Below are 27,252 nucleotides of genomic sequence, written 5' to 3'. Positions count from 1 at the left end.
AGCATAAAGTACAAAAAACAACTTTAGATATGACATCAACTGGCAAAGCATATCAAGTTGGAAGGACTGTAGGGTTTTCTCCTTGAAAATATTTTTCCCCTAAACATATTTATTTGTATTCTCTGAGGTAGTCTCTAGACTGTGGAGATCAAAGCAAGCTGGAAATCCAGCAGAGTTTTTAAGTGCATTAAAGGTAGCGTGTTTCAAAGCCACATGCCTGAACATTTAAGCACCATGGAAGAAATGAAGTAGCAGGTGGTAATACATGTAAACATGATTGTTCTAATCTTCATACTTTTCAACTTGTCAAAGCCTAACTGTGACACAAAGTTTGACAAAGAGCAAAAATAAAGGATGCTGCATGCACACACAGACACACACAAAACCCAAGGACACCAGCCAGCTTTGGGTTTTCTCTTTGAGCCACATTTCTGATCTTGTAAGTCATTTACAGCAATAAGGATGTGGATTTACCAGAGTTATATGGAACCTGGCAAACCTGAGCACAGAGTGAGTGCTTCTTGGGAGATTTGAATACAGAAATGTAGTTCTCTGCTGCACATTTTTTCGCCAAGGTAAAGACTATAAAATGCCATCCACTACAGACTAGTGGCATTTTGTAAATGTCTGCATATTGTGAATAGATATAACCAGTCTTTAATGTTCATCACTTAGCAACTGAAGCATTGTGGAAATATTTTCGGGTGGTTTCAGAGAGTCAAAGTAAGACAAAATGAGACTATTTTTCTTTTTATTACTCCTAAAGAAATGAGAACATAATAATAAGAGGTGTCCACCAGATCTAACCCCTTTCCTACCATAACTTTTGGTGGATGTTTTCTGATCAACTCTAGCTGCCAAGAGAAAGCTACATCACCTGAGGTCCTGGCATGTAAACAAATAGTTGACCATTTCTGTCTCCTTCATGTTTCTACAGAGTTTCTCAGGAAATGCCTTACTCACTGCAAGTTATCATTGCATTGCCAAAGTCAGTGGTGTTGAGATGCTTGTACCCTGGAACTTGAGATTGCTCATATTGATTTCATTGGACTTTGGATCAGAATTTGCTGATTTCAGATCTTCACTTTTTAATATTACTCTGCTTCAAATGTCTTGACATAGCTCACAGCAGCCTCATCTACTATCATCACAGATTTTAATGAACGTAAAGTGATTTATCCACGGTAACTAGAGCTCTTGCAGGGGGTAGTGGGGAGCAAATAAAGATAAACTGATCCGGTATGCTCCCAAAGAAGAATACTTCCTTCTGATTCAAGGTTCTTGCGCATTAAGAAAAGATGTCTATGGCTCCTGAGCTCATTCTCCCTGTGGATTAATGATCCATAAGGGACTCCTTGTACCAAGGAGGAGTAAATCACCCCTCCTGCTTTTGGCAGGCAGGAATGCAACTGGGGAGATAAATGCTTTTACATTTCTCTGAACTTTGCTGTTGCTCCTTGGTAAAAGATTTCTGCCTCTGGAATCCATTAAAATCTGTGAATCTCAGACAAAGAATCTTCTTCCTCCTCCCACATTTTGTGTGAGATGCTTAATCTCTGCATCCTGGGGACATAACCATTTGTGAGCTGGAAACAGAGCATAAGCCAAGCCCTTCTCCTCTTGGGGTACCTTCTCTGATTTCTTTTACTTGCGATGAATGAAACCTTTCATTTCAACAGCATCTGACTTGTGTCAGAAGGTTCATGACTGACTGGAGCAACAATGGGGTGGCTGAGACAGATGAAACTGTTTAAAATGTGTGATTACTGAATAACTAAGGATCAGCTTTAAACACAGGGGGAGAAAGCAAGAGGAGGTATGACTGCATGGCACTTTTTAAGATTAAATGCAGCCTGGACTTTTTCTCCCTACTCCTCTCCATGAATTGCATTCCTTTAAGGAAAAGGTCATGCCTTCTCTCCCAGGTGCTACAAGCCTTCCCCAGGCAGGAGGCATATCCTGTGTCCTGTTTTCTCCAGAGGCCAACAGTGGAGCAGATGGGAGCATGACTTCCACGTCGTCGCTGCTTCCACTGTGCTGTTTTTAAGTGACTTGAGTACCAAATCACTGAGTGAATCGCCCTCCCTTTCAAATGTGGTGTATTCCAGCCCCAGGACCTTACAGGGTCTGGCAGCTGCTGGAGGTGCCCAGAGGGGGAAGTACCAGCTACCCCCTTTGGAGGTCTGGGTGCCTATTTTTGTCAGATATAAAATTGCAGCAGTCATTGTGGGAGGAGGGGGGCACATGTCCTGTAATTAAAGGTTGTGTCTGTGGTTCATTCCAGAGGAGAGACGTGTATTTTCCCCACTGAATGAGGAAAATAGGCTTGGAAGCTGGAACATCTAGCACATGCTGTTTTCTACCTAAGTGATTTTCTTCACAGCTCACACCTGAGAAGAGGCTCTCAAACCCTAAGGGATCAACCCTCCTTGGTCATGCCCTGCTACCTGCAGCACACAGCAAGGTCCAGGAGTTGTGGGTGCCTGAGGGAAGTCTGCCAGGGAGATACTGATAAATGTGGGTGTCTAGCTTTGCAACTGATTTTGTTTGCCACTATTTGGCACATTAAGGTAAGAGCTTGTTGTCTGTGGGCATGAGCATCCATATCCCTAAGAGGATACTTCTGCCCGACACTGAACATAATCCTGGGTGAGGGGAGATGTAGCAAGAAATGCAAAATCAGTCCTTTGACAAGCCCAAAGCCATGGCACACCAGCTGTGGCCGAGGGCCATATCATCTCTCCAGACTCCCAGGGCACACATATCTGTCCTTCCCATTCCCCATCCTTGCTGGCATATTTCCAATCCATCTTCTAGCTAATGGGATTTGGTACCGATTTTCCCCGCCCTTTGTTTCACTGCCACTGCACAATGAAGCGATGTTGTGGCATTACCAGAGCTGCCTGTGTGTTTCTCTTGGCCCTCACCAGCTGGCTGTTAGGCTACACCAGTATTAAGAAAAAGAGACTTTCTTTCCCAGGAACACTGCCACCTCTTCCCACCTGCTACAGTATCCATAAGAAGTGATTGCCAACGTAGGTTTGATCCTGATGGTGCTGGGTGTTCTTGTTAGGCTGGCTGCCTAACCAGGACTTAAACACGTTTTCAGCTCTGCCCATGGAAGTGCTGTAGTGAGCATGGAGCTGATGGTCCATCTTCCCCGTTAGAGCCAGTAGCAGATGCCTAATGGAGAGTTAAAGCACAGGGCAACCCCCTAGGGATCTGAGGCATGGGAAATTCTTGAGCCGGAGTTAGCATTTCAGTGTTTAAAGGGTTGCCTTGGGGTATAAAAGCTTTTGCACTTACCAGAGATTCTCATATGAAATACTTTAACCTCCTGCTCACATCCAGACTCAGCGCTTGGCAGGACTGAGCCTTACCTCCCCCTCTTCCCTCTTCTTGAATGAGCTCTTTTAACTCGCAGTTAAAGGAATTCAACCTTGGGAGCTCAGCATTACTGAAGGCACAGCTCATGTCAGGGAGCAAGGCACTCCTCTGCCTTGTTCGCCCAGGTAACCACAGTGCCTCCAGGAGCCATGAAGAAATGCATGTGGCCATGACTTTATCCTTTTGTCCTCTCTAACAGCCAGCTATGCGGCAGGAGCCAGCCCGAGCAACGATAAAGGCTGTTGCCTGAAGCTCTCCATGCAACTCAGCACAGCACAAGGGTGCCAACATGCCTAGCCCCTTGTCTGGGAATGCAAGCAGGATAGGGAAACTCTCTGCCACTCCTTCTTCCCTCTTCATTCAGCAGAGCTCCTGCTTGTCAGACAAAAATGTTCAGTGGAAGGCTTTAAGGAAGTTAAGCTAGTCTGCTGTGTATGTCCCTTCTTCATAAAGTGTGTGCCTATCCTAGGGAACACTTCTTGCTGACTGTCTCTTAAAGGGACTCCGAAGAGCAAAGAAGTTAGAAAGACAAGTCTTAGAACTTCTGCCTGTGTGTTTAACTCTCATGGGGGTGGCAGGGGCACAGGGAAAGGCTACCACGTCTCATGAAAGTACCTTAGTGGATTTAGAAACATGGGCATTCAAGTCTTGTGGAAGAAGGAATTAAGTTTGACAGACAGGCCCTGTAAAATTGTGGGCTGTTTTATCCACTGCTTTCAGTTTTCTATTCCTTCTCTGCAGACAAAACCAAAAAATGCAAAAGGGATGTGGGCTTTACTCCTCTCTGACTTGTAACAGATACATACTTGTGTCCAAGCCTTGCCCTGACATGAAGTACAGCATAGGTCCCCCTGAAATAAACTGCAGCTCACACATATCTCAGGGTGGAACTTGGCTCTTAAACAAAGTTTAATGGGAGTCTGCTCTGGCTGAACTCTACTTATGACTTCATATTTTCCAGGGTTGTGCTAGTGCTTGTTCATTTTTCTTTTTCTTTTTTTTTTTTTTTTCATTCTCTTTATACTAATAGGTGCTTCAGTGGTATAACTTGACCTTATGATACTGTTCCAAAGCAGACTTCTCTGGAGGCAATGGTAAATAGTTTGGGTATGTTATGAAAGGGCTTTGAGAAATTTACAGGCTTTCTCATGACTGCTTGAGAAGGCAGATTTTTGCAGCCTGTTAGGCAGCATCAGCTGGTGAATAAAATGGGAAGCTGGAAAACAGAGGAGATGGACAGAGGCTATATATGATGATCTTGACAGAGAATCCTTGGTTCTATCATGTTTCTAATATTTGTAAAATAGTTTTTAAAAGCTTTCACTATTGGCCTATCTGAGCAGTTGGAATGCATGGGAGATTGGCCACCAACTTCAAAGGGAGCAGAAGCAGTTTAGCAGTGAGAGTTTTTCCAAATCCCACTTTGTATGTATACCAGTTGGTATTTCACTTGGTGTGTTGGAATGGTGCCCCATTTTGATACGAGTGTAAATGGGACAGCAGTGACTGCTACTGCTCAGCTGCAGAGCACGACTGCTGCTGATTCAGCTGTGGAAGAGCAGCATCCCTCCAGGCAGGGAGGGAGGTACAGAGTAACAGCTCTGCCCTAGGGTCCCTATTTTGACAGCTGAGAGAGGGCCCTTACTTTTTAGTGCATTCCAATATACTCTTACACAGGGAATACCAAGCCCAACTTTTTCCATGGCCTTCTAGAGCTACTGTATTTCAAAGGAGACACTTGGCTGTGAAAACTGGAGTTTTCTGTTCTGTTCAGAGCAATCTAGCAAGGAAATCTCTGGCTTTATCGAACTGTTTTTTCTTTATGCTTTTCTTTTGGGGTACTTGTTTTTTCTGAGTGCAGATTTATAATGTACTTCACCTGCCCAAAAGAGCATTCCTGCTTTTTGCCCTCTCTGTCTGCACCTAGCAAACCCCTCCCTGTCAACAGATCAACGGACAGTCAGACCACATGTTGACTTGGATTAGTTTGCCAATAAATACCCCCCACCTCTTTCCTTTTGGTGGGCTGGTTTTCTGCTAGATCAGCTTGAAAGGAAAAGGGTTAGGAACAGGAATGCCCTTTTCTGCTGGAATGTAACAGCCAGCTTAAATCACAACAATTCACTCTTAGCTTTCCTGCATGTATATTTCATATATTTAGGAAAGGAGCAGCCCAAAGGCTTTACAGTAAGTCAAAAATATTTTTATCAGAGAAGTGCCATAGCAAGCATTTGTTGCTATTGAAAAGTACTAGACCATATTTCTTTGCTTAATGACACACATTAATCCTCCATTGAAATTGCCAGGGCTCTCCAAGCTGAATCTGTCTTTAAAGGTTTAAAATATAGTCCAAACTATAAAAATGTAGCATTCTGACAGAAAAAGGAGCTGAAAAAAATCTCAGCAATGTCCCTTTGGTTTTTCCTTTGCTGTTTAAACCACTAAGGACATCATCTACAAGCTTGGAAGTGGTCGTAAAAACATGGCATTTTTTAAATTGGTCACCAAAATAGGAATATTATCCAAGTACCCACTGCTACTTCTGTTTTCAGTCCAGTTTCCTAATGAAATGAATCTTATGTGTTCCTGCTGTCCATCTTTCTGCTTAATCATCTGTTCATCCATCTGCCACTTCCCATCAAGAACTTTTGGATCCACTGACCAGTTTCAACCAGATTTTAAAAAGAGGCAGAAGCCTCAGAAATTATTATCATTCTCCAAGTTGTTTGAAAGTCAACATTTGTCTACAGACAGCCATTCAAGTGAGCAGTAACCCAAAAAGGACTCCTTATTAGGAGACTAAACTAAATGGAGTTATTTTCTAGTTGGGAATGTAGTAGCACCAAATTTTGGCACAATAAGATTGCTTCCATAAACATGACTGCAACTTAACAAGCAAAAACGGAGTGTAAGACGCTATTTAAGCACCTGTAGGAGAGATCTAACCCTTCTGACCAGTGCATGTTGAAAGCTCTGCAAAAAAGGCTCTGCCTACCTTACAGAAAGTCTAAGCCCTCAGCACAGGCTTTGGAAAGGGATGGTTAAGCACTGCTAACAGTAATAGTTGGAATTTCTTTTCCCTAATTATAGACTCCAGAAAGCTAGGCTTCTAATCTAAGCTAGTCTTCTAGGTTTGCTGGTTGGTTGATGGGAAGAAAAATTCCCACCCCATTCCCCAGGATTCATGACACCTCTGTTGGAGCTGAATGGATCTCCTTGCAAGAAGGCATGTCAGAATAGAATAGAATAGAATAGAATAGAATAGAATAGAATAGAATATGATAGGATAGGATAGGACAAGATAGGATATAATAGAATAGAATAGAATAGAATAGAATAGGAGAATAGTTCAAGTTGGAAGGGATCTACAACAATCATATAGGCCAACTGCCAACTAGTGTCCTCTCTGCAGCACATGTGGAGACAGTTTAGATCACATAGGCTCCTCTCCAGTAGTCAAAAATCTTGCCAGGCTGGTTATTATCTCTCCACCTACACGGTACTTACCGTTCATGTTTCATGAGGAGAGAGGAACATTAGTAATGAGTTGTTAATGAATCTCACAACAATATAAGTCCCATGTTGAAAAACTTTCAGTATATGGCTTCAGTGAAGGTTTTTTCATGCTCATCTGTGTTAATGCATTCAGTATGCTATTTGTCCAATAATACCAGACACTGTCCAAAAATAGTAGACAAGCGAGACTTTTTCTTTTTTTTCCTCTTTTTAACAATTATTGCACAATCTGTCTAGAATTGCTCAGATGAATGATAGATGCTAAAGAAGTTTTGCTAAAATTGCTCAACTCCATTCAGACAGCTTGGACTGATACATAAATGTTTTTCAGATAATAAAATGGGCTTTGTCTTTTTAAATGGAGCAGATATGCAAAAGAAATCTGCATATTCATTGCAGAATCCTTGGAAAATGAGAACTGTTGTTGCCCTGAGCTACTATTTGCCTTGCAAGTTTCTAAGGTGTTTCAATATGTTTTATTTTCTTTGTTTAATATGCTCAATATTTAAAACATTTGGAAGATTGTTTCCACTACAGATATCTCCATTAATAATATTAACCTCATCAGTGCTCCAGGAAAGATCTCTGTGTCCCTGAAGAGCATATGCTAAACATCCTGACATTTCCACTTGCAATGCTTAGTAGATAGTGCCTTAGGCAAGCACTGGTGTATGAGCTGGAAGTAGCTGAATACAATTCATATCAAATAAGCTAGGGGACGGAGCACAGAGAGCTCCTGTTTCCAAGAATTGTAACCTGTCGGACTGCTGTGCTACAAAATATTGGTGGTGAGAATGAGATATAAAGGAAGAAACCTACCCATGTTGGGAAAATTATTATACTTTTCTAAGGACAGTAGCCTGGCACTACATTCTTTGAATTGTCAGGATAATATCTTCATGCATAACTGCAGGCTTTCACCAGGTTCCAGGTAATTTCTAGATGACATCACCTGTAATTTGATCATATCACCTGTAATTTAAGCACAAGGTCAAGCTTTTTCTTCTCAAAAGGAGAAATAGACATTTAACAGCCTTAATAGAATAATGGCCATGTTTCTTTCCTTGCATGTCATTGTTCATTAAAATAAGTTTTCTGCCAGCAGCAGAGCCAGTGAAACACTCTTGGTTTTGGATTTATGACTCTGCCCCCTAAATCCCACCACCAGCATACACTAGCTCCCTCCCACAGCAGCTCCCCATGGGGAGGGGACGCACCTTGCTGCAACTCCTCTGGACCTACATGCATGATGACTGGAAAGCATGTGGTGACTGGAGAACTGGCTGCTCCTTTAGCAGCTTAAAATTGCTGAGTCCTCGCTGCCTTTCCTTCACTGCTGGACTACTCTAGTCTCCCTTTTCTCTCCAGCCTATAGCTTTCATGAAAATTGAGGCAAACTGCTTATCTTTGCCTGCTCTTCCTTTAAAAACAGTTGAATAATGGAGTAAAAAATCATGAAGATTACCAGGACGGTCAGGCACACAGCAGGAACAGAGAAAATCAGCACAGAAATGCTACCAAACATATTTGATGGAAATATTTCAAATACTAAAAGGCAGTTCAGTTTGTCTTAGTAAGGGGGAATAATTTTAACTAATGTTTGTCTTAAACAGTGCCACATCTATAAAAAGGGTATGTTTCAAATGTAAACTTAAACCTAATCTTAAGAAGTTATTAAGTCATAAAATCAAGCACAGCAACATTAAGAAACACAGAGATCACCTTATCCTCTGATGACACAGTAAAAAGGCCTGAGAGTCAGGACTGAGGCTGGTAGACCTGTTAGGTACAAATTAAAAGTGCATCTTGGTAAATAATTACAAGCAGTTTAGCAGTTAAATCGTCTTACTGCATCATATAACCATTTACGCAAGGGGTTGGGAAGGAATTATCATGTCCTCCAAGACCTCTTGGCCTCTGACTTTCCACTGGAAGGTCCTGGCTCAAATTTTTATGTTTCTAACATGCAAAGTTTAGGTCACTGAGGTGTGCTTTTTTCATGCACTGTTTCTCAAGAATTACAAGTTAAATATCTGTTACAGGTTGTCAGATGGGCTTTCACTATATCCATAGTCAGCTCCTTTGATTACCTACGATCATTTGCAGCATTTACAATGGTTAATCAATTAAGCCAGTGACTCCTTTCCATTCAGCTTTGATCTAAGTGATTGAGCAAATGGCTGTTTTGTTCCCATTTTCATTCAGCAGAAATGACTAGAGCTTGAAATTGTTGACTTTGGAGGAAAGTCAGGCAGAAATTATTTGGCAGATTTGCTGGATATTTAGTGTTTCTTTCAAAACCTTCCCAATTAAAAAGCGCTCAAAAGGAGTATTCTGTTCTGATGAAGAGGGGGAAGGTGGGAGGAGAGGGGACACACGCAGGAAAACAGCCTGATTGTGGACTGTACCTTATGGACTGATTCATACCACATTTGTCACTCCTTTAATGAAGCAATACCAGGTCAATTTATCTTCCCCAGCAATAGGTACATTTGGAGCATAAGTCAGCTCTGATGCTTGTGAAGGAAAAATGTAAATGATGGCCTGGTGACATTAACATATTTCCATGGAAAAGTAAGGAACTTTTTGCAGTGATATGACTATAAACATGAGGCAGACAGAACAGGGCACAACTTGCAAGTTGCCACATGCAGCATTTTTTGAAAAAGATTAGACCTTCTTCCAGGTCCACACACATCACTCACCCTTTGTATGATAAGGTGGCAGCATTTGCTCTTCAGACATCAAGCAGCTTTGCCATAGAGGCACACCAAAAACCAGCAACTATATGTGAGCGGCAAGACCACCACAGGGTGAACCTTGGTGGCTTCCCACATCCCATCTCTAAAGACAAGATTTCCACAGCATCCTTTTGTGAGCTTCCTTGCCCACTTGCTAAGGAGCTCCAGTGCCAGGGAGGCAGGTCCTTTCTCTAACCTCTCTTCTGCTCTGGGTTTCTTCTGCCAACCCTGAAACCCTCTCATTCCTCCTGATGCTATGAGCAGCAGACAGATCTATCTGAATTTCTCTGTTAATTTTTTACTGTATATATACAGTATATATACACTGTATACACATCAGTGTGAATACATAGGAGACATTAAATATCTGCTACTGGAGGGGACTCAGGGGCCTACAGTAAGCTGTCTCTCATGTACTGTGCTGTATGGGAGCTTTAAGGTTGTCACATTTATAGTACTTCTAAGGGGGCATTGCCATTTTAATGCTCTTACAGGATGCACTTTGCTTAATTGCCATCAGAATTAGTGGTTGGTATTCAACCACCCTGAGCTAAGGAGCTAAAGTACTTTAATGTATGTCTCTAGAAAGTGCATAAAAAAAAAAAAAGCATGTGGTTTGAACTGAAAGGGGAATTTGGGGTTTTTCCAGTTCTTGTGGGGGATAAACAGAAAAGTTTGATTTAACTAAAAAAATCTGTATTTTGTTTAGATTATGTAATCTGTTAAAACACAATTTTCTTCTCTTTTTTAATTATTTAAAATTTTTGTTTCAAAATACAGAATATCTGTTCAGTTTTAAAAGATCCTTATTATTTTTCACCTAAAATAACTTCCCAAATTTCGTGAACATTTTCTCCTTCTCCCTCTTTTCATTAAGGCATATCATATGATTATGTTTTGACAAGCTGACTTTTAGTCCATTTGTCCATCTCTGATTTTCCCTAAGACCCAAGTGCAATTCAACTTCCCAAAAGAAGGAAAAACTGTGTGAGTGAAATCATTACTCCCTCAAACACTGGAAAACATATTTTCTCTTATTTACTTTATAACATTCTATAATGGTACAAAAATATTTTGCTGACACTGTATACCAGAATCAAATGTGAACTACTAAAATTATGTGGCTATCCTAATCTAATTAAACTAATTTGACAATGCCCTTTTATCCTCACTGTATTACAAAGTGTGAAAAGTCTTGAACAGACCTTTATGTTAATTGAATGAGACTGGATTTTGTCTTCTTGGAATTAATGACAAAGTACTTGCTAGCTAGGACAGCAAGAGGATTGGGCCCTGTGTATTTTAATTTTGTAGATATTTTTAGTCTGCATGATTTACCTTACATTTGGAGCACAGTCCATTTACTTACCCAAAAGATCATGTGGTGGTTGTTGTATGTCACCATTATTGTCCTTATAATAATTTAGTATATAAATGGAAGCCAAATTATTCTGTCTCTTGTCCAGATTGACAGATGAGAAACTGTTCCTTAATTTTGAAAGAACAGCCTTGATGTGTTTCATTATCTAATGGGAGATGGTGACGGCTTTTTCAGCAGAATGTGTCAAACTGATGGGTTCAGGCTGATGACCCTGCGGGATAAGAGATGCCAGCTCTGGCAGGGCACTGCACACTTACTGGCAAATATTAAAATAGGTAATGACATTTTTTTTTTAATCCAGAAAGGCCTCAGTGCGATGCATCTGATATCGTAACACAGGCCAGAGAGCAGCTTGAGCAATTAACATATTTTTAACATGAAGTTTTCAGAAGTTGGTTCAACTCATTTTTACACATGCAGCTGCAGTGAACCAGTCCTAACTATAGCTTGTAAATTAAATCAGTATGCTAAGGTTAATAGATTAATGATTTTCTCATGAATGCAATGTGTTGGCAAGGCACAAACATAAACCAAAGGGCAAGGAGGACATACCACAGTTGCATAAACAATGGAGATGTTAAGACTTCATTAGTTGTTCCATACTAAATGTGTGGTAAGAAAAGTCTTGCATCAGTGATGGCAATAGGGACACATTAAGACCTGGGTTTACAGTCAAGAGGAATGATGACTGCAGAAGAGCATATAAAGAACAGAAGAGAGCCCCTGGGAAAGGAACAGTTATAAGAAATAAATTTTTATATACATGATATTAAAAAATTAAAAATTGCAAAAATTTTAGTAAAGGCTTTTAACAATTGCACAAGCTTCCTGGTGGACTCTGTAGATCCCTCAATACTTTCAGAAGCTTATAATATTTTACCGAACCCAATCAAATACCTTACTATTGTCTTCAGTGGAAGGAATTAGATCAGTGATGAGTGGTTTTGAAAACCCACCTAAATTCTTCACATAAAAAGGCAGTCTTCCTTTAAAATTACAACTTTTTTAAAATAAGGCAAAATTGGTATAGTACGTTGTGCTAGGTCAATTGATACAACCCAAAAAATAGACCATAATTTACTAGACTCGGTATTACTGAGTAAACTGTATTTCATTAGTTTCCAGTTACACTTAAAGCTCTCTTTCAAATGTATGAATGTATGAAAGAACAATCAATACAGAGGCAAAATCCTTCTCTGAATTACAATTATATCTGGACTGAATCAGTAACTGGATGTTATTCAGTTTGAACATCTCCCTTGTTTACTGGAAGTGCACAGATAGATAGTACTAATATTTAAGACAAAACCATTAAACATTTAATAGTTGAATTCAAAAGACACATTTCAGCCTACAGACTGCTTACACACCAATTCCTGCAAGGATACGGTCAATACTTGGAGTGGTTCTGCAGAGCACATCCATGGATATACCGAGATAAGGTTGGGTTGTTCCTCACCTGGAAAACTCCCACTAGCAGCCGTGTTTTTCATAAGGTGGTTAGGTGAGCTGATTAAAGATGAAATCTTACTGTGCGTTTCCTAGTCTGCACACTTAGGAAAGCCCTAAGAAGGAAATCACCGCCCTAAGGACCTCAGCTCAGCATTCACAGGGATTGAATGAATTTCAAGCACTTCTTTTGCAATGAACAGGTACATCAAGAGAGAAAATGGGTTGCCCAAGAAAGCACTTAGAGACCTACTTGAGTGTAATTTAGCAGCCAAAGCTTCGCCTGAGAGTGTAACCACAAGCAGGTAGCAATGGAGCATCGTGATAAAAGATGGCTTAAGTTGCTAAGAATCAAAAGCACAAGCTTATGGGTAGGAAAATCCTGAAAGGCAGGAGCAGGAGCAGTGCTGCCTGACTGGTGTTGAGTGGCTTTGAAAACTTCGTTGTAAAAGCTAGTTATCACACATAGATATCTGTATACTCACTCAGCTTGACTCACCCTCTCCAAAACAGCAGTATCACCCACAGCTGCAAGGAAATTGTGACAACATGAGCTGTAATCTCAGGCTTTTCTTTCTATATTCAACACTACTTAACAGTAAGCACTTGTCTGGCTTTAGTTTGGAGCTTTATCTTGGGAAATGAGAGAGACACTGAGAAGTTTGGGGTAAGGTCTATGTTACCCCATCACATTGCCCTTATGGATTACACACCAGTAGATTAGATCTATCCTGTAGGATGATTCCCATACATTCATATCAAATGTGCCAAATGGGGAACCCTTTGCAGGTACGGTTTCCCTTTCATGCCTTTTCCATGTGTAAACCCACAACAAGCAAACATGTAGGTACACAAATTGCTAAACACAGTGCTGACTGCAAAACCACTAAGGGTGCAAGTACCAGATTTTTTTCTGGAAACTCCTTTAGCAGGCAAAAACTGTGCCTGAAAAATGAGAAAGCTTGAACCTCTCTGCAAGTTTATGCCATGTGTCAGTGACAGTAGCTACAGAAGCACATAAGGTATTGTTTTCTGCAAGTAGCAGGATCTAAAATCTATGCTTTCTATGCTGGATGGGAGAATGTATTTGGGGAATGAATATGCCCCTTCCTATCACCATGTAAGTTGAATGGCTTGTCACTTTGGATGTCTTAACATGGTTATGCTTCTAAAGTAGCTCACTGATAAGTCTTGTCAGGATTCTCATAATACTTTGTGTTTTACTTAAAGACCTGTTTCCTGGTGTCACAAAATCATGCCAAAACCTCAGTTTTCATCTACAAAGTGCACTTTGGTTTTGGCGTTGTAGAGAAGGGCTGGAAATTAAGACTTGAATGAAGCTCCGGTATGAAAGAAAGGGTAAATAAAAGTTTTAAATTATTTTAAAGCCAGTGTCATAATTTTTAAACTGGAAGTGACTTATGGATTTTAGTGGTTCAGTTCTGCAATTTAAAGAACAAAAGAAACCATTACAACTGCCAAGAGAAGTGCATAGCAAAACAAGGAGAGTGCTGAACCTCAAACATTTTCACTGCTGGACCTGCCTCCTTCAAACAAGTGCTCCTCAGCCAAAATGGAATGGGATCAACTGAAACTAGAAAAACTATCAAAATTAATAAAAGCCAAGTTTTATTGGAAAATAGCACCTGGAGGAGATGCTTTAACAAATTTACCAACAAATTTAGCAGAAAAATATCACCACTGGCTACATTAACATAAAAGCTAATTGTACTGGCTTTTCACTTTTGAAGCACAAAGGCAGAGATCTGCTTGCAGTATTTAAGTCAGGAATATTCCTGGGGCTTTCAGAGGCTGCTGCCTTCTCAGCATGATTTGATTGATGAGAATGAGACAGGTAGCAATTGTCATTCTATTGCAAAATTCCTTATCTATAAATTTATGGGCAGAACTGGAATTTGATGAATTTCAGGTCATGGCACAAAGACATTTCTTTCCCTTCATTCTGACTTTTAGAAACATACTTTCCAACAACAGGCAATTTGGTTTGGATGTTCTAGTCTTGATTTAGCCAACTCATTCTGATGGCCAGAGATTTTACAAAAAACAACTTTTCCCACAATCTTTTGATTTCTGCATGTCATGGCAACGAATGACACTAAATAACAACACTGTCTAAACACTTCAGGACCAGATTGTGCCTATGGACAAGGGCCAGTGTAACAGTGAGAGGAAGTTTTGCAAGGACAATTTAGCAGCAGATAGCACAAAAGTTGTCCTTGAAACAAAGGAAAATAACCAAAACAGGTGTAACAGACGTTACTGAAATACAGACCTCTGAGTGCTCTGCATGTGAAGAAGAGCAGAATAAAGAAGGTACAAGAGGCCAAGCCTACATCCATTGCTCTTCTAAAAATTCCTCCAGTACCTTGTATATTTTTTCTACCTCAGAGAGTGAAGATTCAGTCCTACAGTAATGCAGTGTGTTTCTCACATAGACTGAGCTGATGTTTAGAGAGACCCCGCTGAGGTTCCTGGCCAAGCATGGATTTCCATGTAGATAGTGGCTGTTGTCTCACCCCTGCTTTGGCAAGACGGCCTCATTTCATGAGTGCATGCCTTGCATTTTCTTCATGTTTTGTGAAGGGTGATACTGCTCGAATCTTGAATGACACTGATACCTTCCCTTGCTGCCTAGCAATATTGTGATGTTGCCATGAATCACATAGCTATTTTTGGACAAAGTGAAATTTCTGAGACTGTGAGACTGGCATTGAGGGTCCCTCTCTCCCCTCCATCATTGTTGCTCCAAAACTGATCCAGGGAGCAGACCCTGGAAACTTCTGGACATTGGTGGTACCTGCAGTATCCTGGCACTCTGGATGATGCAACAAAAGGCCATCTGGGAGGAGAGCAAGCCCATTCCGTGGTAAAAGTCAACACACAAAGGAGAAGTCAGGCTCTTGTGCTTGCAGTTAAATGGGAACTGTGGTGAGTGAAGCCACATCAAGGTGTTAGGTGGTTGCTGAATAGCACAGCATTGTCAGCTTAACAGATCAGTGCTGACTACACGATAGCTCAAGATGGGCCCAGCAGTCTTCTGAAAACTTAGAAAGTACAGTATGGAAATGAAAACTTTTCTGCAAAGTGGTGATACTGTAATCCATTATCAAAAAGCACTGTGGTGGCAAGTACTAGAGATAAGGCACCTGCTTGTTATCTGAATCTGAGAGGCACCTGGGAACGAGAGGAAAGAGCAGAGAGTTACTAGCATACTTTTTTATAATTAAAGGGATAATGATTTGATCTGGAATTAATGTTTGGAAGCAAGCTGTGTGGCTAGGGAAGCACTTTAGAATTCACACCTTCAAGTATTTGATTGCTGTAGAGGAGCCTGCTTTTTGGGCATGCAGCATATATTTGGTGTATAAAGAAATACAGAACAGTTTGACCTTGAAGCAATTAATCTCTTCTGAGGCACACGGGTTTTGAATGGACGTAGACATAATTTGAGTTTTTAAATTACACAAGGTGTGTTCAATCTTTCCATCACAGTACAACTGCAAGAAAATGTGGGAAGGATCTCTGGGGCAGAGGAAAGTACTCCTACTTTCTAGAAAAAGCATCTCCCATGCTTGGGAAGAGGGGGATACTTTGAATCTCAGCTCTCCTCAGTTTATTGCAATTTGATATAAGGGACCGGACATGAGTAAGGAGAGAGCTGCTGATACTGTCTTATCCTTGCGTCATATATCACAGATTTAGCAAAAGGAGAGCCAGATATCAGCCATAGTGCCACTGTTGAATTTATAGAAGGTTTTGGAATTACCATTTTTACCTTTTCCAGAGAAGTTTTCTATCCGCTGTATTTACCAAAGGGAAATAAAAAAAAGACCACACATAAAGCTATTATTTGACTTGTTCAGAAACCAGTATCATTTAGAGTTGCATAAATAGTACAATAATAAAGAAAGAAAGGAGTGTCCTATCATAAACCTAGCATGGAAAAACTCCAGGAGTTCATCACCTTCTCAGACATTCACATAATTCAGGACTAAGTGGGCTGATACAAATGGCATGAAATAAGGAGGAGAAAACAAGATCAGAATTGTACCCTGATCAGCTAAGGGGAAGCTCGTGAAGAAATGCTTGTCTATATGAATTTGCTTTCACTTAAGGTCTATATCAAACAATAAGGAGAGAAAAATCCTTACCATTCTTTGGGATTTTTTTTTTCTTCTCCCCTTTAAAACACTTTGGCTAATCATTAGTTGTTTTAGATGTTCTTAGTAAGTGCTATAATTAAGATCAAAATGTAATTCAAATTCCAACTGCCCTTTCAGCAGCTTACAACTTTTCAAACCAATTTCTTACTTCTTAAAAAGACATGGTCAGGTACTTCTCTTTTGCATTTAAATTGCAAAGTTATCTTTTTTTATAAATTATAATCCAGTAAAGAATGTAATTTGATTTATCAGCACTGAATTCAGACTTACTCTAAGTGGGGACTGTGTTTTATAAGACACACCTAACAGGCTTGCCTTGATTCCAAATGTAGGTTTAAAAGAAAACAAATGCTAAGATTAAAAACAGGATATTGCAGATAAATAAATACTAATTGAAATCAATACAGCCAGATTAATTTGCATCAAATCAAGATCCAGACCATACTCAGAAGAGCCATAATTGGGAAAATAAATAGGCACCAATATTTTTTTTCCCAAAACTACCTTTCTGAGAGTAATCACAGTACCTAAACGTTCTTAATTTAATCATTCACTGGAGGATGTTACAGGTAAGTGCTCATAATAAACAGTAGGTGTTTCCCTGAGGGCCGTGATAGTTTGCATAATGTGCTAGCTATTTATTTTCCAGTGTTATGGTGGCAGAAAACTGTTACACTACAGCTAACTCTAACAAGAAGTTTCATAAATGTCTTTTGCTAATGAGAGATCTTGTTTAAGTTCTGAGTTTGAGGTTAAAATAATACAGCACCACCAGTACAGTCACTGCTGTTACATATGATCCAATTCCTTTTTCTTTAATTAACTTTTGTATATTCTAATCTATTTATAGATGGAGACATTGAGAGCCCCACAGCTGGAGCAGATGTGGCTGTTATTGGAGGTAAGTAGCAGACCGTACTAAGCAGCACCATTAGAATTAAAACAGCGGGTTGGTTGATTTCTTGCATTTTGCAAAACCCCTACTTTGCTGACAAGACAACAGGAGCAACACAATTAGAGTTAATTAGGCCAGTGGGAAATCTGCTCCCAGAGGGGCTATTGGCAAGATAACGAGATGAGATAATGAGCATAAACCATATAGTGAGCAGTACCACCCCCATCCATTCCTCATTTTAGGACAAAATACCTAACTGTCCAGCAGCAAAGTCAACCTCTGATATACTTCATTATTCACTGGGCCAAGATTGTCATTTAATACAGAACTGGTATAGCACCTTTGATTTGAGCCATGCTAGCTCATACCAGCTGACCCTTTATTTTTACAGAATATACCACAGTGCATTTTCTGGTGTTCTATTAAAGCGCTCTCATGCATTTAAACTAAATACAATTGTCAGAATAAATGAGCAAAGCTATGTTCACGGAGAGACCCTGTCTTGATTTTTATTGTGTTTGTTCATTTCCATGCTAACGCACTAATTTCAGTCATTCACAAGGGGGTATACCAATCATTAGTGCAAATTGGTGAGGTTCTGCTATATTTCCCTCAGGTCCCATCTCCCGTAACTTTAATTTCAGCTTTCTATGAACAAGTAGCAGGTAAATTGATTTGTACTTAGTCCCTTAGGCTTATTAATATTGTGCTACATCCAAAGCCTATTAAAGCCTCTTGTGTCAAGGGATACCAGTGAGGTCCTAAAAATTGATGAAGCCCCCTCTGCAACTATGATATTATTGTAAACCTAAAGTTCTTTGTATAAGCAATTTCATTTCTGCTGGCAGTAACTTCACTTTCCAGAACCAGGCACCATAAAACCTGCAGAATAACATTGCAGGCATATTTTTTAAGACAGAGTTGTAATTTTTATTTACCCTGCTAATATTCTGTCCATTCCCCTGTTTTCATGCCAATAGGGTATCCCCACTCAGTTTACTGATGCTGATAAATCTAAAGCTTTGGAGATACCCACTCCTGCCACATATCTTGAACGCAGGGGACAGAAGAGAGATATTGTCCTCATACCCCTCTTTGTCAAAGAATAGTAGGCATTTCCAGGGAGCAATTCATCTGACCAAATGTAGGAATTCAGTTTTAGAAGAAGAGTCACCCCAGACACACACCATCCACTGACAGCAGAGGAAGCCCAAGGGGAGTAACTAAGATAGAGCCTCCTGAACTGTAGATACCTACAATGAGTCAGATGAATTCCTACCTATTGCATCCTCACAGCACCTTCACACTCCACATACGAGATTTTTCTAGGAGTGTCCTGTTCTGGTGCTTTTTATGGTGTATTTCTTTAATGTTTGGATTACTCCTGGAACTTGAATTTACTTTTCTTCACTAGGAGTGCTTCCATTTACCATTTAGTCCTATGTAAGTTTGGGTCACCTATGGAAATTTTTGTCCAGTCAACACATTGCTAGTAATTAGCCGTAGTCCAGGAGACAGGAAAGATCTACCCAGAATCCCTTCCTCCTCCCAGGTGTCACTTCCACATTCATTACAATCAGACTTTCTTAATTAGAGCACAGCATGAAATGGCAGCTTGCAAATACAGAGCAGTACTGCAGTCACACAGCTCCTGCTATTTGTTGAATGTCTCCCAAGAAATAGCCGGTGCCCTGTACTTCTCCTAAATTGAGTACACTTGTGGAGGCAGGGTCGGGTTGCCTGCAAACTCCCCGGGGTATATGTTACCAGAAGGATGAAAGAAACCTATTGGTTTTCCTTTATGTTCTCTTATTTCTCCTCATTTTGTAATGAACTTTTAGCTCCAATGAGTTCAACTAAATCAAGCCATTGATTTGAAAGAAAACTAGTGAGAATTTGACCTGCATTCTTGCAGTATCTATATCCCATCTTGTGCTTTGCAGTGTCACGCTCTGTTCTGACTCTGCCCACTGCAACATGTGAACGTCTTATGATACATGGGCTTTCCTCTATCAAGTAATTCAAGTTGTCATGTCTGGCTATGAGATACTGCTCGTATTTCATAACTGGCAATATACTTAACTGGTCTCTTTCCTCCAGGTGTGATAGCTGCAGTGGTATTTGTCCTCATTTGCCTGCTGGTGGTGATGGTCCGGTACATGTACAGGCATAAGGGCACCTACCACACCAACGAGGCAAAAGGAACTGAGTTTGCCGAAAGCGCAGATGCCGCTTTGAAAAATGACCCCGCTCTCCAGGAAGCAGTGGATGAGAGCAAAAAGGAATATTTCATTTGAGACGCAAGGATTTCCATGGAGACTCCCCGAAGGGAATCAATCAGAAATACTACATCAACAGAAGTGCTAAGAGATGGATAATATGAGGATACAAGCAAGCGTCCTAATTGAAAAGTATCTCTTTACTTTTTTTGTCACTGGGTTGTTTCTTTTCCTCTACCGGTGAAGAACTAAATGCCAGATACTTGCCTGTTGATTTTATTAGCAACACAGCTGGTCACAGTTGAAATCAATATCAGATAAGAAGAAACAAAATCTCAGTATGAGTGATACACCAAAACCAGATAAAGATAGCAAATGTCAAGCCTTGACATTTGGTGAAAATAGCAGATGCCAATGGAAAACATCCTCTTAGAGTTAATGATGCATCCTATGCTGATATGATACAGAACTAACTGAAATTGAATTTCAAATGGTCACAGAACAAACATTAAACTAGATAAAGCTGATGTAGCTGGAACAAAAATAGCTTTCTAGCCCAGATATCTCCCCCCTCCCCTTAAATGTGCAATTTTATTGGCGCAGGGGAGTTTGTTTTGTTTGTTTGTTTGGGGATTTAGATTGGGAATTTTGTTTTTAATTTTTTGAATTTTATGTATATAAAAATCAAAGACACTTCAAAGAAATAAATATTGGAAAACATGGAAGATGTAAGAATGAAGGATTTATTTCTAACTCCCTCTGCATGGCAGCTTGAGAACTGCAAAATGTTGGAATTTACAATGTAGTATATGATAGTCAGTAGACTTACAAATATGATTCCAATTAGTTGGTAGTTTCCCTGCATGCATGCATAAATAGATACATGTTAAAAGGTAAAGCATCTTGGTTTGAGCAGGCTTTTTGAAACAACGGAGCTCAACTAGATTTTTTCATGTAAGATATTTTTGCCTGAGTATTTATTTATTTATTTTGCATTGGAAAATTCTCTCGAACCCCCACCAGCAGAATTTTGGATTTTTGCAGGGAGAGGAATTCAGTTCTGGTGCAGATACTGATAAACCTTATACCAATGCAACTATAAGACTGCCACTGTAAAGCAGCTTGTTCATCTGCATACCACTGGCTTGTATTGATGTCTCCCTCTGTATGGCCTCTGTATATCCTTTGCATCACGCTAGATAAGAGAATTACACTGACCATCGATGCTTTATTATAAATAAATAAATAGATTAGTCATGGTGGGTCACATGAAAAGATCTTATTCCTCACCTAAGAATTGACAGTAATGAGTTTCTTTACCCCAATAAGTTGACTTCCTAATTGAAGCCTACAATTAGCTCCAGAAGTACAATAATTGTTCTCTGCACCTGCTCATCCCCAGCTGCGATGGTGCCCTGGACTACTGAAAATAGAGGGGGAGAAATACACAATAACAAATAAGACTGATGAGCTCTGCTCAACTCAGTATGTTTTCTCTTGTTTTGATCTATATATGTGTGTACATATATATAAAATAATCTGCAACTATGCTTTCAAGACATTGTTCCTGATCACTTGTGCTCACTTCTTTGCACCAAAGCTTGGAAAGCTCCTGGACTCCAGTATTCATTATCGATATTGGCCACAAAAATGCTGTAAGAGAAGACAGGTCTGAACAAGAAAAGACTCTGAGGACCTAAGTGAAGAAATGGGTTGCTTTTGTCTTTCAATCTCAATCTCAGTCTTTTCTCAGTACCTGAAGGAGGTGGACTATGAACTATTCTTAGAATTCTGATACCTTTGATTTTGAATCTTAAATCCCCGCATGTTTGCATTTTAACCAAAGAATATCAAAATTGTGCCAAATTTACTAAATGCTTAAGATATTTTTTGTAAGATACCATTGCACAACCACATTGTATTCTGTGGCTAGTGCAGTATAAAATGCATGAAATCCAGCACTAGCAGATCTCAAATATTTTGATATTATGCACCTGTTTCCTTCTAAGATACATTACTATTTTTACCTTTTTACTACTTTTGAAAAAGGAATCTGGTTTTATTTTTCTAGGACAAGTGCTGGAGAAAATCGCTTATCTTAGCTGTAAGACTGAGTTTGTAAAACTGAAGACCCCTAACCCTCCAGTTCAATAAAAATATAAATATTTCCTCTGAGGAGAGGGTAAATGGGGTGACTTCAGCTCTGCTTCATCTCCCACACAAGGCATGGGAACACCAAAAAACTTTCCTCCAGTGCTAGGCTAGCAAGACCTATAGAGGACTACTAGTCTTTTGTCCCCTTTTATATGCTCAGAACCATGTAATGTTAGTTTGGCTGTTGAAGAAAACTGACTTTAGAGGAAGGTATGAGGGATATGGGGAATAAATTTCTGCCTCCCTCCACAGTCTTGAAATTCTGGTTTTTGCAGCTTGAGCCTACTTATTATAATTAGACAACTGTGTCATACCTGATACACAGGAGAACCTGAATTAGTGTCTCTTTTGGGGTGTGCTTGAGTTTTTTAATTATGAGGTGGACTGAGACAGACTAACTGTCCACATTGTAACTATAGAGGCCAGATTTTCTGGTGGTACAACATGAGTTCAGTGGTGCTCAGCCAATTCTTACCAGTTCCGTTAACACCAGACGTTGTGTCATTGCTTCCCCTAAATCTGAACTGAATGCAACTACTGGTCTTTGACTATATCCCTTCTTAGGCACTTAATTAAATCTCTTTATCCCATTTTCCCTATTCACCTAGGTTGACAAACAGTCCAAGAGTACAACAACAGCTTCCTTATCAGTAATGAGCCACTTTTTGAATATTTGCAGAGCAGTGAATCTGGCAAGAGCTATGGTTTCAGTTAGTTTATTTTTTTTACAGTATTGTTTGGGGTTCCAGGGCTTTCAGTATTTAGAAATTACTCAAGCACACTGAACAGATAGAAGAGGTGGTTTGTGGAGATTTTCTATTTATTTGGTTTTTTCAGGACAAATTTTGCTTTGTAATGAAGAACGCTCATGACATCTGATGACTGGCAGACTCTAATGGCCTCATCCTGCTATTTTTTTACTCATACAATAACTCTACTGTCTTGAGGCATTCAATTTAGTTGAAAAAAGAATGCATTACAAACTTCCTATAACTTTTAGGACTAATTAGCAAAACATCTTTCTTCAAGCAGCATGCTGTGCTAAAACAAGCATTATGTACAATGCTGAGACATCTCAGTTGGCAGCCATAGCTTTTCATCACTGATGATTAATTGATTTTTACAATTTGCTTAATTCCTGAATAGGAGAATTAAGGAAACAGTTTCTTTTTCCCCCACATACTTTTATCTCAGATGCCTCCACTGCTGTGGCCTGTTGTCCTGCAGCTCTCTGGTGCTCCATCTCCCCAGCCATGACTGCCATTCTTGCTTGCAGTCCGCCAGGCTCCCATCTGGATCCCTACTGCCTTCCCTATGGCAAAGGATTGGCCGTTTACTTATGTGTTTATTTATCTACTTTTATCGATGAAGAAACTCTGTCCCTCTCTGCCAGCCAAGAACCAATTTTCAAAAAAGTTTTAGCTTTGGATTGGCAATCTTGTGTCAAATTTGATCAAACTTGACAAACCTGACCTGAGCCTGATTTACAAAGTCTTCACCTATGCCACATTTTCACAGAAAACAGGTCTAAAAATAGCACTGCAAAATCTGTAGTTAGTTAAATTTAGTGCTATAGATCTCCAGTGTTCACTAAACAAGGGAACAGTATGATGATCCCTCAAGCAATTTGGTTTTGTCCTGATGCCTTAATGCCCTGTGAAAGCCTGTTGCATAGAAAGCCACAGGTCCACGTTTGGAAATATAAGTAATTTTTCAATGATGTACAAGAAAGTCGTGCATCAAAATGACCAATATTTGCTGGAGTTGGAAGAGAGAAGATAAATATGATCTTGTAGGAACACAAGACATTTTTTAAAGATATATGGAAATGACAAGATTTAAACACAATATTTCTGATGACATCAGTGAGCTTTAAGAGTGGGTCCATGGAGCTTTCAAATTCTCTCACTGAAAAAAATCATTGTTTGCAAAGGGAAATGAATCTCCTTTTAAACCATCTCTTGCTGTCAAGCTTTGAAAGTAGTCTTCAAAGATTCAATATTCTATCATTCTGCCCTAATACCTGGAACTCACTTTCTTCTAATTTTTGGAGCATACCTGTACAGTCCTCCCCTGCACAAAAATGACTGCTTGCCAGTGTCAGCCCCTGTAGCAGTATCCCAGCTCAGCAGAGTAATTCTGTCCAAAAGCAGTCAGTCCCAAATGTGTATCTGGCCACCCATTACTGGACCTGGTACCCATTTTTGTCTGGGGCTTGGCCTCTATCATTCCAGGTTTTCCTTAGGTCTAGTGTGCCATTGCACATTAATGCAGTCCTGGGGAGGATTTCATCAGCCACTAGTCAAGGTAACTATACATACATTTTTTTTTTCTGTTTAGAACAACAGGACCAAATCACTTTGGGGGACTACTAAAAATAGTATGATAGGATCCCTCAGAACATCAGCACCAATTTTCCTCTTAAATCAAGTCTAGGGATCATTGGGGGAACACCAGGACAGGAAAATAAAAAGGACTGTTCCCTTTCAGCAAGGACAGCAGACAAGGTGCTGAAACATTTATAGCTGCGGGATAAGTAGGATAGCACCACTCGCTACAGCCTGCGAGGGTTCCTCACAGAATACAGGAAATGCTGAGAAAAGATGTAAATCAGTAAAAAGATACAGAGTAGGAAAAGGTAATTAGATGCCAATAGAGATGGAGAGCAGTTTTTCATCAAACAAAATAGATATTGCTGCTTGGAGATATCAAAGTGTATTTGCTGAAGGTAACTGCTGACAACAAATTTCTTTGAATTATATGAGGTGTTTGAATTCCTTGCATGTGCAAGTCCAATCAAAAAATGCTGGTAAATACACACCAAAAGAGTACTCATGTTAAATGCATTAAGAGCTGTTTATTGCATTTTCTAAAATCTCTCAGCTCTTCACATAAGAAAGCTTTGTATGTTTAGAAAATGCAGAAGCTTCACAGCAGCAGTTCATACAAGACAGAAAACTAAAGAACCTCTGAAGAAGCGATGAACACACATCTGATGTCTGGAAATTCAGGTAGTTAATAAAGGAAGCTAAAGATATCAAAGAAAAACATAAATGGTGAGTAAAAATTCCAACCATATTACAAAGAAGTGAAATGTTTATAGTAGTAGAGGTCCTCCTCTAGTTCAAGATGGTAATATTGTCAGTGTCTGGAAATAAGGAATCCTTGCTCTACACAACTGTTCCCTGTGTGGTTGGGATAAAATCCCACTCAATTCAGCGGGAGAAGAATTTCACTGACTATATTTATCCTTCCTGCAAAAAATCGTATTCCCACCCATGTCAGAAAGATACACACTGAATTAAAGTAGAAATCTTTATAAGTGCTGATCTTTCAGCATAACCTTTTGCCTTCACACCATTTTTCTGTTTTTTCAAGCTGTATGTATGATGGAGAGTATCTGATACATTGTATTAAAGTCTATTTGAATTGAAGAATAAAGAATACAGAGCATTCAGAGCTTACTGCTGATTGTATGTAAAAGCTGAGTATAATGTTTGTATTTACCAAAGCTATTAATACACTGCTGGTGTAAGTCTACTATATTTTGAATTGGGGGGAAGCTAAAATATGAAGAAACAAGTAACTTTATAATTAAAGTTGTCATTTTCAGCATTTAAAAGACTGTTCTCATATTTTTGTCCTCTTTTAAAATACCATGAACTTTTAGAATTGCCAATTATGTTGTTTTCATAAGAATGTAGATCAAAAAGGAATAGTAGGCTAGAATTTTTCTTAATAGAGCATGCAAACCCTAAAAGATATACTGCTGGTGTTTGCATTAAAAAATGCAAGAGAAGCTTTTGATAGATCTAAGAAGGAGTCAAACTTCAAATAAGAAATCAAACAATAATTCTCTCTGAAGGAACATTACCCTGTGGATGCCAGTGTGGACCTCTACACTGGTCTATTATCTAAGGCACGGTATTCTTAAAAATTCTAGGCAGCCTTATAAACATCTAAAGGGAATTTACTGATCGATGGCCTGCTTCCACCCAACTGCTACCAAATGTGAATACTTCCACTTTGTTCTTCTTGCTTTCCATACAATTTCTCTTTTATCTTAATATATCCCTAGTTAAAGAATATTCAGATGTTATGCCTAGTATAATATGTATTGTAATCTTGCCACTGCCACCCCTTTTTTCAAAGATCATTGCTGTCATTGGGAAAAAAAAAAAAAAAAACAGTAAGACTTTAAGCGATTTGTTATTGTGTCAAAATGATGCCTCAAAATGGTGAAAACCTGGAGGGTGCCAGAAGGACAGTGGATCATCTAAGTTTTAATATCCAGAAGTGGAGAAGCTGTGGTAGGAACAGCTCTTCCAACAGGCCTTTCATGTGCCATAGGACTTTGACTCGTAGGGCTGTTTGGAGGCCAGCAATAGCCAAAAGTTTCATAAGCAATGTTCTTGTCGGCATGACAAGCAAAGAGGTAAAACTACTGAATACTACACACTGGATCCTCCACTATTAGCCAGCACATTATGGAAGTTTGACCTTGACTTCATACCACATCTGACAATGGGATTCAGTGTTACTGGAGGTGCTTCAGCAGCCCAAATCTGTGATGGCTTTTACTGTTACCAGTGGCACTGCGTGGCATGTAATTCCATGGAGATTGGCCATAGGCTGTTTGCCGAGAAATACTGAAAGTGTATTGGGACCAAATTCATCCTTTACAGATGATCAGTAGTTGACAAGCTTACAGCAGAAACAAAGAGCTGAGTAAAGGAAAAAATACCAAATAAAGGGAAGTACGTGAAAATAAGAGTTTTCAGCAATATGTGCCATCACATAGCAACATCTTACACATACATAAGATTTGCTTCACACCTCTTCTATCATTGGTGCTGAACTTAAAGCCTCAGTACAGGATGTTTTGACTACACCGAGAAAGAAAATCGTCCAGACCTTGCAGTAATGAACCTGCTTCCCAGCAAGGATTTTGATTAACATTTCTATTTCAGCTTAAAAAAAAAGAAAGGTGTAACACCTAAACCTTTTGCAGCCAGTCTTGCTAGGGCTACACATAGAGAGGTTCCCCAATTTCTGATGTTTGGTTAATGACCAGGAAGATCTGAGTGGTCATTCTGTTTCCAGTATCTTGGAAAGAAAATATTTAATCTCCCTGAGGGATTGCTAGCAGATTCACTTGAAATCCCTTCTCAGTGTGACATATGGATATGCTGATAAAATGCAACTCAACACCACATTCTTGGTTACTGGGAACAATCATCTTTATTCATTCTAACACCTAATGGAGTGATCAATAGCATTTTAATAAAGCCTGCTGTAAGTCATATTTAACTCAAATAAGATTTTA

At 39.6% G+C, this 27,252-nt stretch overlaps 1 protein-coding gene across 1 annotated transcript in view; it reads left to right on the top strand.

Annotated features, from left to right (window-relative positions):
• GYPC (glycophorin C (Gerbich blood group)) overlaps positions 1-25,541 on the top strand; it is a 35,554-nt gene extending 10,013 nt beyond the window's left edge. Inside the window, exons 2-3 of the mRNA XM_030018795.2 lie at positions 17,509-17,559; positions 19,654-25,541. Coding sequence (XP_029874655.1) covers positions 17,509-17,559; positions 19,654-19,850 — 248 coding nt within the window. The 3' untranslated portion in view covers positions 19,851-25,541. The remainder of the gene's footprint in view (positions 1-17,508; positions 17,560-19,653) is intronic.
• Positions 25,542-27,252: the final 1,711 nt, after the last annotated feature.

This window comes from Aquila chrysaetos, chromosome 6 (assembly GCF_900496995.4).
Source record: "Aquila chrysaetos chrysaetos chromosome 6, bAquChr1.4, whole genome shotgun sequence".
NCBI classification, from domain to species: domain Eukaryota; kingdom Metazoa; phylum Chordata; class Aves; order Accipitriformes; family Accipitridae; genus Aquila; species Aquila chrysaetos.
Note: the sequence above shows the minus strand (reverse complement) of the source record. Positions and strands in the feature narration are given on the sequence as shown.